This window comes from Metopolophium dirhodum, chromosome 5 (assembly GCF_019925205.1).
Source record: "Metopolophium dirhodum isolate CAU chromosome 5, ASM1992520v1, whole genome shotgun sequence".
NCBI lineage: Eukaryota > Metazoa > Arthropoda > Insecta > Hemiptera > Aphididae > Metopolophium > Metopolophium dirhodum.
The window spans coordinates 37424045-37436274 of NC_083564.1; the positions used below are offsets into that span (position 1 = coordinate 37424045).

General features: G+C 35.1%; 2 protein-coding genes across 3 annotated transcripts; both read right to left on the reverse strand.

Annotated features, from left to right (window-relative positions):
• Nucleotides 1-1100: 1100 nt before the first annotated feature.
• LOC132944875 (uncharacterized) lies at nt 1101-6571 on the reverse strand. Of its 2 annotated transcripts, none has more exons than XM_061014404.1 (7): nt 4525-6571; nt 4393-4467; nt 4008-4337; nt 1697-3937; nt 1528-1638; nt 1325-1457; nt 1101-1267 (listed from the first exon to the last, which is right to left on the reverse strand). In XM_061014404.1, exons 1-4 carry the CDS (start codon nt 4757-4759, stop codon nt 2334-2336), a joined length of 2244 nt encoding a protein of 747 aa, XP_060870387.1. In that variant the 5' UTR covers nt 4760-6571; the 3' UTR covers nt 1101-1267; nt 1325-1457; nt 1528-1638; nt 1697-2333. The 2 variants fall into 2 exon arrangements, with proteins under 2 accessions (XP_060870387.1, XP_060870386.1); XM_061014403.1 differs by having other exon boundaries at nt 1101-1272.
• LOC132945723 (uncharacterized) lies at nt 6267-8575 on the reverse strand. The gene is given in 5 exon segments (XM_061015478.1): nt 6267-7086; nt 7088-7487; nt 7490-8008; nt 8282-8338; nt 8419-8575. Coding segments are annotated over 5 exon segments (1953 nt in total).
• Between the last annotated feature and the right edge of the window lie 3655 nt (nt 8576-12230).

Sequence of the window (12230 nt, forward strand, 5' to 3'; positions counted from 1 at the left end):
CCTAAACAATGTACATTTTATAAAGTATTTAGTCTAAGAAGATGGTTTGTAAATAATTGTTGAAATGTTTTGTAAATAAATATCAAATTTATTTTTATTACTAAAGAGTTCTTTCTTTCTTTATCCTAACCTATCCTAACTTAATATCTACCTACAATATCTAGAGGGATACTTTACAAGATAGAAAAAAATAATATCCCTGTAGATATTTTACAAAAATGAAATAACTACAAAGGTATTTTACAATTCAATATCTATTTTAGAATAAAAAACCATCTGTCCAGCTCTAGAAGTTGTATTTATTCATCTTGCTAAGCTAGTGTATCGGGTTCCCTATAAAATTCATAAATATTATAAGTAGAATATTATAAGTAGAATAAAATTATTTTTAACTCACTCTGTGGAGTAGTGTTCGTGAGCTAGGGTATGTATTTTATCCTCGAGTATAATCCTCTTGTCATCGAAACTATTATAAGTGACTTTGTTTGATTTAATGGTCTTCAATTGATGTTTGAATGAACGGATAGAGACATTTTCTGTCTTCATATTCAAGGTTGCATCTCCAAACAGACAGCGATAATGATCGTCGAAGTTCATGTGGTTTTTCACTACATGTCCTCGGATTCCTTTCACCCGGATCTTCTCCTTACCATTGATCTTATATGCATAAGACTTTGAACGTAGTGCACAAAAATCTGTCATAACCTCTGAATTAGTCTCATCGGAAAGCAGACACGGAATTTTCTTTCGTTCGGCAATGTAACACGGATGGTCTCGTGGTAAGTCTGATGTATCCATTCGATCGAGTAAATTGGAATTATTTTCCAAGTCTTTGTAAAAATCATCGGTCTGGATATAGTATACCAGTGAATCTAAAATAACATTATAAATTAACATATGAAAATTAGTTTAATTTGAAAACATTTACATGTATCAGTATACATGAGCTCAATTTTATTTCCATAATGAGCTTGCATAACGTTGTAATGATAATCATACATAACGGTCTTAGAAATTTCCAATACTGCAAAACCTATTGAAAATTAAAAAATATTAAAATATGGTTGATAATAGTAAATTAATTGTATATATTTACCTATATATATTGGCTAGCAAAACTTGATAATTTCATTTTCTAATGATATAGCATTCAGAGTTTCATTGTATGTAAGGCAGTGTTTGAATGTTGTAAGGTTTATAAGTTTTTCAGACGTTTTTCACTACAAACAAGCTCCATTTTAATTCGATGTCTTAAATTCTCCATCGTCTTCCCTTTAATTAGATATGTTAGTAGGATAATTAAAAATATATTAAATTTATATACCGAAAACAGCGTTGTTTAAAAGTTTGAAAAAGTCCTTTTCGAAGTCGTTTTTAGCTTTTTTTCGCATCTCAGTGTTTAATTCTATATATTTCTTAAGCCACTCTGACTGATTAAACTGTATAACTTTGTGAACCTAAAATAAATTTATAATTTATAATTTATAATTAATTTAAATTAATTTAAAATATTAAAATTATTCTTACAATCCTGATAAACAAGCCATGATTTCGGTTTTGTTGGATCATAATCTGGTGTCTTTTCATTATTCGCCTTTGCATATCTCATGCTCGCCTGAGTCAACCCACCACGAATTCCTATAACAAAATCAAGTATTATTTCACATTTTTAAAAAAAAATAAATAATCATTTTACCTTTTTCAATCATTAACAACATGTCATAATCATGAAGTAATTCGAGTTGTTGACCCGTGTATTTCAACATACAGTCAAAACTAAATCCTGGCGCCGTGTAGTAAAATGATGGATCCAAATGGTAGGTGGTTAAACAGAGGTCTCGGAAATTTTCAAACACATCAGCCAACAGTAGCACATCGATTTTTAAATAAATATCAGAGTATTCCCCGAGTGTTTGACAGCTGAAATGGTTCCAAACTGTATTTGCATGTTCAAAATCCTCATGTTTTATATGTGATTCTTCCAATGAACTGTAAAAATCTTTTTCTGCCGGTAAACTGGTTTCTTCGAGCTTATCCCAATCATCTGTATAGTCATACGGGTATACACCCTTACGGGTAACTAGTGGTAAATCCTGTGCGGAAAAATGTTTTGCGCTGTTTCTAAACTTTTAAAATCCAGGTGTGTTTAAATTTTTTGAAAGTGTTGATAAGCTGGAAGCCATAAATCTCAGTGTATCGATAAATCTTAATGTGAACGAATTGCTTATATGTTTTGAAAACGTAATAAACTTTTCTTCGCTGTTTGGTATTACAGAGATTGAGTTTGTATCATATCCAAGACGAGTGACAATGAAATGTGAATCATAATTCGATTAATTATGAAAAAATACCGGTACAAAGTTTGGTGTTTGAAGTTTAAGATTACACGTATTGCATAATGATTGTCTAAATTTTCCCGATAAATGGCAGTAATCTGCCACTTTATGATTTTCACGAGAAAACTTGGTCTTACATAAATTACAATTATTACATAATTCGTGTGTTTTTCGTTGTTCACCCGTAAAAATTATAGGAATGTTTGTTTTGAGTAATTCTTCAATTTTTTTAGCTATGTCCACAATACTATCTACAAAATGTTTCACCACGTCCTTATTATTTTCATTTCCACGGTACATTACGGGTGATGTTGGAATTCCGAATTTTTCAAGCAGTTCTACCGGTATTTCGTCATTTGCTTTAACCATATACCCATAGCTCATGGGTTCGTGTTCTTGAAAAGCTGTTGTTTTTTCTCCAATTTTCTCATCAGTTTTCTTGAGAATTGCTTCGAAATCTGCATAAATTACTATAGGATGACGTTGTGTTTTATCCCATGCAGTAAACTCGAGTATTGACCCAGGTTCAGGTATCTGAGGTAGTATGGGTTTGTGCTCCCCACGTATTAATTTATGTTGTTCTAGTCCTGCCACGCCGTTTAATTTATATTTGTACTGTTGTTTGTCGAATGTTGTGAAGCACCGTTTGCAAAATATTGTTTGTCCATCGTGTTTGGTTTTTTGTGATCTGATGAGCCGTGAAAAATTAGAAATGTAGCTATAGTGACTGTTATCCCCGTCTGATATTATAAGTAGATCAAAATGGTTGGGTTTTTCTTCATGTACTACTTTCAGAGGGAATACTTTATATTCCGGAAATTTTGGTGGTTGAAATTTCTTATCGATACCGTAAACATTTACGGACACGTTTGGGTTATTTTTTTCAAAAATTTTAACCTGGTGTAGTGGTGTCGGGAACGATATATTTGTAAAATTATATTTTTTTTCGTGTTTTATATAATTATCACCAATACGACATTTATTTTCTCCTGTAACATGTTTTGCTAGGATTGCCCATTTGAAGCATTGCATGTCTATGTTTTGAGGGTTAATCGTAGCTTTTTTATTTTCTATCGCATCTGGTAGTTGTATGTAGGATGAGCCACCTATAGGTGTATATTTATATACACCTAACATTAGACCGTCTATACATTGTAATGTGAAACCACTACCCTTGCTTGTATACTCGTCTTGCTCTTTCATTAATTTAGCGAATGCCTCTTCAACAATTTCCTGTACTCCGGTATCACAGAAAACCGCCTTAGCCGATGTTTTAAAAGCACGGTTTTCCGATGAATATTCGACATTTGGTATATTATATGTCGCCTCAAGCTTTAAATTAAACTTGATCGGATTTTTACTCGCAATTGATTTTAGTAAATTGATTAGTTCGGATTTAATAGAATCAAGGAAGTAGATGTAGTTTTGAATATTGCCGGTATTTTTTACGTAATACCAAGTGATTGTGTTGTTTGATGACGTCGAGATTTGTGTAAACCCGGGGGACTTTACAAGATTCAAGCGTAATTTTTTTGCCCTGACAGCAGATTTAGTGTTTGCACTGGAACCGCGTTTTCCATTATCAAGCGTAGTGTACGAATCTTTTTTTTTTTTAAAAAAAAAAAAAACCTTATTAGTCTATACTGCGTTTATAAAAATTAAATTACTAACCTTCCTTTTTACAGAATCCAAGGTTTTCGATGATATCTGCAACTTGAGCGTAATCGCCATCGTCATCCACGTTGTTGTAAAATTCATCCATCACGTTATCTCGTACTGTTGACATTATGTTATCTCGTACTGGTGATACGCTATCTCGTACTGCTGATAGTTTATCATTTCGGACGGATGGTTCCACCGGACAGTCTGTCGCGGCATCATTTAGGGTTGGTATCACTGGTGGACCGTTTACCTCGGTATCTCGTACACATGACGAACCTGCTGGAATATCAGGAACGACTATATGTGGTTCGATCTGTATATTTCCTTGCTGCATGATACCTAGTAAAAAATATAATATAAATAAATATTTAAAGTGTAAAACAGAAATACTTACCATGAACATTATCGGGGGTGGTTGTTTGCGGCATGATTCGAATATTTCTTTGCCGAATCGGGGCTTGTATAACACCTAGTAAAAAAATATGTATATAAATAAATATTTAAAGTGTAAAACAGAAATACTTACCATGAACATTTTTCAAATGTTTTTTGAAGCTGGTCTTGTAACTGAATGTAATGGAACATCTAGTACATGGGAAACGGACACCTTCATGCGTTTTTCGGTGAGCAGTTAAATTACGTTTCGTCGTGAATTCCGAAGTACATTGATCGCATTTAAAAAAATTTATATGCGTTTTTCGGTGAACCATCAAATTAGTTTCGTACATGAATACCAAAGGGCATTGCTCGCATTTAAACATTTTTAAATAAACGCACGAGAAAAATTAATACGGCAAATTAAAATGGAGTAAATTACGTACGTTGTAATACAACAGTGTGAATCGTACTAACCGACCTTCCCTTACAGACCATACCTTACAGACACACCAGGAGATGACATCCCCCGGCACCGCTCGTCCTATCATCTGGACCTAACATTCCTCACCACCACTCACCCCCAATCATAGGGATCTATACCGTATACGATGTTCGGACATCTGTTGTATAGATTCCATGAATCCGTATCCCCTACGGATAACAAAAGATTTTTTCAGACCTTTTTTTTTTTTTCTATAAGTAATATATAAACTAAAATATTTAAAAGTAAACTATATTATAATATATTTGAATGTGGGTTTGTTTGAGATATATTCCGATGTATAACGCATGCTTTAGCGGGATGTTTATTCGAATGGGATTATAATCTGAAAATTGTATAATATTTTTAAATATGTAAACGAATATGTACGTATGTAAATGAATATATGTGTGTGTGTGTATGTATGTATGTGTGTGTATGTATAGGTATGTATGTGTGTTGTGTGTATGTATGTGTATGTATGATACAAATGTAGGTACATCAGAATATTTTATATATATTTTTTTTTTTTTAAAGGGAAAATAAAACGGGCTGTCTTGTATTTAATGGGGAAGAACAATATTACATATATATTAAAATAATGCGATAACGTAGATATGATATACATTCATTGGCGGTATATTATTATTACAAAATAAGGGTATATGTGATAACGTAGATATGATAACTGATATATACTCGTTCGTGGTATATTATTATTACAAAATAAGGGTATATGTGATAACGTAGATATGATAACGCAGATATGATAACGCAGATATGATAACGCAGATATGATAACGCATATATGATAACGCAGATATAAGTCATACACGTTGGCGACATATTTTATTACAAGTTAAATAAGGCCAGTTATTAATGATAAATATATGTAACAGGGTGGCGCAGTGGTACGGTGATCGCTCATCAACCAACGGGTCTGGGTTCGAATCCCAGTCCGGGAAAAAAAATTTTTAAATTATTTTCCCCGGGCGGCGGCCATATGGGAAGGGGTAGCGGCGAGGGCGGGGGGTATCTCGCGCACGTGAACGATAAGCTGCGGAGGTTGTGGGGGTGCGGAGGGTGCGGAGGGTTCAGCAGAGGGTCTGGAACCGGGTGTCAGGGTTCAGCAAGGCGGTATAGGGAAACGCCTGCAGGTTCAGGTTTTGGAACTGTCTTTTTCATCCTACTAGCCGGTAACCTCGTCTCAGTCAATTTACTCCAGCTGTCCGTGTACTCGTATGGATACACGCCTTTACGCGTCGCCAGCGGCATCTCCGCGGGCGAGAACACTTTCGCGACTTCGCGAAACTTGGCAAAGTCCGCACTCGTGAGGTTCTTCGCCAAGTCGGCCAGACTCGAAGCCATGAACCTACACGTGTCTATAAACCTGACGGCGAACTCGTTGTTTATGTATTTCGAAAACGATATATATCGTTCCTCGCTATTGGGTAACGCGATATCGTGTTGGCGTGAAGTCCCAGATGCGTGACGAAAAAATGAGCGTCGTAATTTGAGAGATTGTGTAAAAAGCACGGCACGAACTTTGGCGTTTTTAATTTGAGGTTGCATGTGTTGCACAGAGTCTTGAGAAATCGGCCCGACAAGTGGTCGTGATGTGTGACTTTACAATTTTGGTCTGTGAAAGTTTTCGCACACAGATCGCACACGGTCTTCATTCCGTGCGCGCGCACGTCCTCGACGCCCATCGTGATCGGCACGTTGGTCGTCTTCAACAGTTTGCATATTTTTTCGGCCATATCGATGACGGCTATGACGAATCGCTTGGCTACATCGTCCACGGTCTCTGAGCCGCGAAAAATGATCGGAGTCCGTGGGATGTCGAACTGCTCCATCAGCTCTCCAGGTACACCGTCCGCAGCGGCAAACATAAGCCCATAGCTCATCGGCTGATGCGTGTGCAACGCTTCGGTATTGTCACCGTATCGCTGCGTAGATTTCACGAGAAGGGCCTCAAAGTCGGCGTATATAACGAACGGCACGCGTTGCGTTTTACACAACGCGTTGAACTCGAGCGTGCTCCCTTCCGGCGGCAATATGGATTTGTGAGTACCGCAGACTAAACGATGACGTGCCAACGCCTCCTCGCCGTGCAATTTATATCGCATAGGTTGGTCGTCGAAACTGGTGAAACACTTTTTGCAAAAAAATAATCGTTGTTCACGACTATTTTTCTGCATGCTAGCGAGTCTCGAAAAATTTGACACAAGTGTAGTGACTTTTTTCCCCCGAGCTGGTGATCAACAGTAAGTCAAAATGATCCGGCAGTTCGTCATCGACCACCCGCAGGGGGTACGCCACCGATTCCGTCGTAGATTTTTTATTTTTATTATTTTTGCATTTTCTCACGCCGTAAACGTTAATCGATGTACCGGGATTCGCTCGCTCGAACGATGTTATCTCCGATACGGGCGTGGAAACGGATAACGTGGAAAAGTCGTAACGGTGCTCTTCGCAGAAATAATTCGCGCATACTCTGAAACTGTTAACATGGGGCACATGCTTTGCCAAAATCGCCAATTTAAAGCATTGCAGATCTATGTTTTGAGGGTTTATTACGACCTTTCGATCTGCGATGCTCGGCGGGAGTGGTAAGTATGACGACCCATGGGCGAGTACTCGTAAACCCCCAAAAGCATCCCGTCAATGCACGATAGGGCGAAACCGCTGTTCTTGCCCGCGTAACCGTTCTCCTCGGCGAGAAGTGCCGTAAAATCACGATCTACCACACCCTCGACGTCGTTGTACGAGTACAACTCTCGGGCCGATGACTTGAAAACACGGTTTTCGCTGGTATTTTCCACGTTAGGTACGCCGTAGGTGGCCTCTATCTTAAGGTTATATTTAATCGGATGACTTATCACACACTCGCGTAATTTTACTATTAATTCCGACTCTATCGAATGGAAAAATGCGCGATAACTCTTAACGTTTTCGATATTTTTTCTGAAATACCACACGGTCGTGCGTTCGAGCGTAGATTGTAATTCGATAAACCCCGACGTATTAACCGATTGCATACGAGCCTTTTTACGCCTAATGTTTTTGCCACTGTTCTCCGTATATTGCCGTGATAGTGTAGCAGGCGGCGGGAACGCGTTATCACGGTCGAATGTCCGATTAGACGCGCCTGAGATACCAGAAATAACCGGCGCGTCGTCAATGGCCAGACGTGCCGTGGTGGTGCGGGACGCCGTGGGAGCGTGAGATGGCCCAGCTGCGTGCGCGCGCCGATTCGTGATAGCCGGCCGTCCGAGGAGTTACAGCTGGCTGAGCGCGCGGTATAACGGTTGTGAGTGCGGGCGCCCAGTTTATAACCGTCGGGCGATCTAACACAAATTATCAAATAATTAATATTAAAATTGTATTATTATTATTATTTAATGAGATTTAAAAAATTTACCCATTGCGTTGCCTATTCGAACCACATTGCGGTCATCGTTAGTATGGCGGGCGACCCCTGTTTATTCGGAAATAATTAAATTAATAACCTATATATTATATATGTAGTTAAAGTGTGCATAGTAGTAATGTACTTACTGTGGATATTCTTGGTGTGCCGCGATAGGTTGCTTTGCTGAGTGAAAACCTTTGCACATATCCCACATGGAATCGTTGATCCGTCGTGGATTTTTGAATGCCTGTTTAGACCACGCTTATGGGTAAAAACTTTTCCACACGTCATACAGTCGAACATTTTTACGATATTTTTCCACGCACAGAATTTAACAAATAAACGTTCGAAAATACGAGCAGGACTAAAACTGTTATTAAGACGTTAAACACTGTCGAGCTCAGAAAACCGTCTGATGCGGAAAACATTGGCGACGGCGGTGGATCACCGAATTCTGTATATTATATATTATGTATATATTTAATATTAATAATAAAATCCGCAGTGTAGACTTCACTGCTGAATACGCCGCAGTATCCACATTCCCGCCGATCGTGTGGGATGAATGCGATATAATTTTTCAACGCATCGACATATTAAATAAGCTTATGTTGTATAATATATAATATTACTATATATATATATGTGTATAGAATATATACTTTAGTATGTATAGGTATATACTATAGTATGTATAGAGTATATACTATAGTATGTATAGAGTATATATTTTAGTATATATAGGTATATACTTTAGTATGTATAGGTATATACTATAGTATGTATAGACTATAGAGTATATATTATAGCTATATATGACGGATATGCCGGTGTGAGCGTTTATATCTACTGTCGGTACGATTTCTTTTACTATTTGACCGGATTTTGAATTACAGTCATGGGCGTTGTACCACTGTCTTATTTGTCCCAATTAATTGCCGTTAAGTATTGCTTATCTGTTGTGAATATCAAATGTATATTATAAATACCGTCATAAACATGACTCCGCTGATTCCTATTACGAAATAGTTGGTGGAATAGGGGCTTAGTCTATATTTTAGTAAATTTTAATATTAAGTATTAAGTACTATTTACGATATTTTAATCAATAATATAGTCTGAGATTTACGTCGTTTTTATATCGTGTCACACTATCACAATTTATACTTTGGTCAATGGTATTATTTTATTGTTTTAACTTTTTAGTTATGTTTAAAGTTTAAATTAATAAATGATTTTAAAATTATAACAATAACAAAAATGTATGCAATTTAGTTTTTTGATTTTTTAAGATAGCCATTATCTTGATAATATGTTTTAAACTTCGAGTGAAATTGACCAAATTAAAGCATATTAAGTTTTTGATTTTGTAATAATAATAGTTATGGTATCAACCCACAAATCACCTAAAAATCTGTTTTAAAAAATATGATTTTTAAAAACCGGTTTTAACCGGTAACCGATCACCAAAAACCTGAATCAACGGTTTTTAAACGATTAACGGTTATCATAGTGTTTGAAGTATCTTTAAAGAAACGGTTACCGGTTACTGTAATATCAAAATTAAACGATAACCGGTTACTGGTTTTCAAGAATGTTCGGCTCCCAATTACCGACTTTATTGGGAACGGTTTTAAGCCCTGCCATTAACCAATAACCATGATATTAATTGAAGATACTACCCACAAGTATTAGGTAAACGTTTTTATTTAAAAAAAAAAAAACATAACTATTGTGAAAGTATATTAGTGTATTATTATAAAATTGTACATGTATCTCTAATTATAATTAAATAAAAATTTCATTATTATAAAAAGTCTCGGTTAACCGTGGTTTTCATTTTTCTGTGTGACCCCCTCCCCACCATTACCCCGGATAATCAAGGTTCCACCGTATTACTGTTGTTTAAATAAAAAATAATAACACATAAACTATGGCCCACGAGAGTCCATGCGTAAAAACGCGTCCGTCGCTGTGCATCGGTTCCCCTTCCATATGCCGAATCATACCGAACGGAAGCCAGCCGGCAACGATCGCCGACAGGCGTCGTTGACATTCGTGTATACGTAGCGACAGCAGTACTGATTCGTTTTTATAACTGGTGTCTTGTGTCGTTTACGTTCTAAGTTTATAACGTATTTTTTTAAGAGTGTTTTGCGAGTTTTTTTATTTAATATGAAGAATCATATAACACCCCCAAAACGCAATTAATTAGATGTGTTTTTATGAACCACTGTATTCACGTTGCCGAGTGGTGGGAGAAAATTCGGCCGGCAGATGTTGCGTACGTCAGTACCGATGCGCGGTTTACGTATGGGCAGGAGTTTTTTTTGTTATAGTTACCACCCACATAATATTTAAAAAAATGACATTTCTGAGAATATTCTTTGTATTCAGAGAATTGTCTCCTATCAAATCTTAAATCACTAATTACGTCTATAAAATCAAAAAATTGTAAACGCTAATAAATTATATAACGCTAATTATATTAATTTAAATTTGGTTTACTGTAAGTTTTATACTGTAAAATATCATAATTGGCAGTATATCAAAAGTAAAGACATAGATAAACATTATTATTATGATTTTCAGCTAAACCCATAACAAGATTGATCGAAAGTAACTATCAACTATACAATAATAAATATTTATTACCTATCTAGAAAAGCAGTGTTTGGAAAGAACGTCGTTCATTTAGTGAATCAATCTGTGTCTCTTTGCTTACACTTGACTTTTTCCAATATTTTTTCCACGCCTGTATAATGTTTCATTCTGAATTTCTAGGTTTACTATCTTAGTACCTATTTGATAAATTAGACAAGACGGGTATAATCATTTTTTTTTTTGACAGTAACTTTTTTACCATAGCTTAGCAGTATTTCCTTTTTTTTTCCACTGGGTATGAAAGAAAATCTAAAAATAATATAACATAAATAAATACTTGAAAAATAAAATAAATCATCACACTGGACGAAACGTTATCATAACAATCATTGACGACAACATATCTTGCATATAATATATAACTATTTAAAGTTAAAATACCAGCTTTTTGATAATAATATAATATTCCTCTTCAGAATATGAATGTTATTAAATTATAAACTATGTATTGACATTTAATAAATTTAAATGACTTAAACAATAAAAATAGGCAGTTGATAACTTTAAATCATATAAAAATGATTTTATGTTTTCTATTTCTAAAAACGTTTAAACTTTTGGTGAAATTCAGTTCAGAAAAGGATCACTCAGAAAAATAGAAAATATTGTTGTTAAACTTATACTTTCTATTTTTGGAACGAAAGCTTAGAATTTTCATAACTATTATTTAACATAAGAATCAAACTGGAAAAATAATTAATAAGTGTAACTATGAGTAAGATATTAAAATGTGAGTAAAGAAAAAATAAAATAAAATATCATTATATCTTATTTAATATGTAATGTTATTTACGAGTATAATATGTAATGAAAATGTTTTTGTTGATTTTTACTCAGTATATACCGGTAAGCAGTTTGATTTATGGATATGAAATAAGTTTAAATTAATCTAACGTATACTATATCGCAGGGCTTGAAACCGGTTACCGGTTTTCGATAAAAACCGGTAATTTCCCGGAATTTTGGGGAACCTATAATCGATTACCGTTATTTTAAACCTATTTGTACTCCCGGTTATCGGTTACCGGTTACCGTGACAGTTTTTCAACTAACATTAACATAATAACGTAATATGTTTTAACCGGTTAAGAACCGATCACCGGTATTTATTAATACTGACTACCGTTATGTATGAATTATAATAACAATATGTATAATTTATTTTAGCTATATAAATGATTATACGTTTGTAGCTACTAATGTTTTAATAAATAATAACTTCTTAAAACTATTCTTAAATCATACTATTATATCTTCGTTTATTTTCCCTAGTCTAAATTTTTGTAATAATAAT

Coding starts and splice junctions, on each gene's coding strand:
- LOC132944875 (XM_061014404.1), bottom strand. CDS start 4,759: ATGTTTAAATGCGAGCAATGCCCTTTGGTATTCATGTACGAAACTAAT. Junction 4,468..4,524: donor ACATTTGAAAAATGTTCATG/GTAAGTATTTCT, acceptor TTTTTTTACTAG/GTGTTATACAAGCCCCGATT. Junction 4,338..4,392: donor CACCCCCGATAATGTTCATG/GTAAGTATTTCT, acceptor ATTTTTTACTAG/GTATCATGCAGCAAGGAAAT.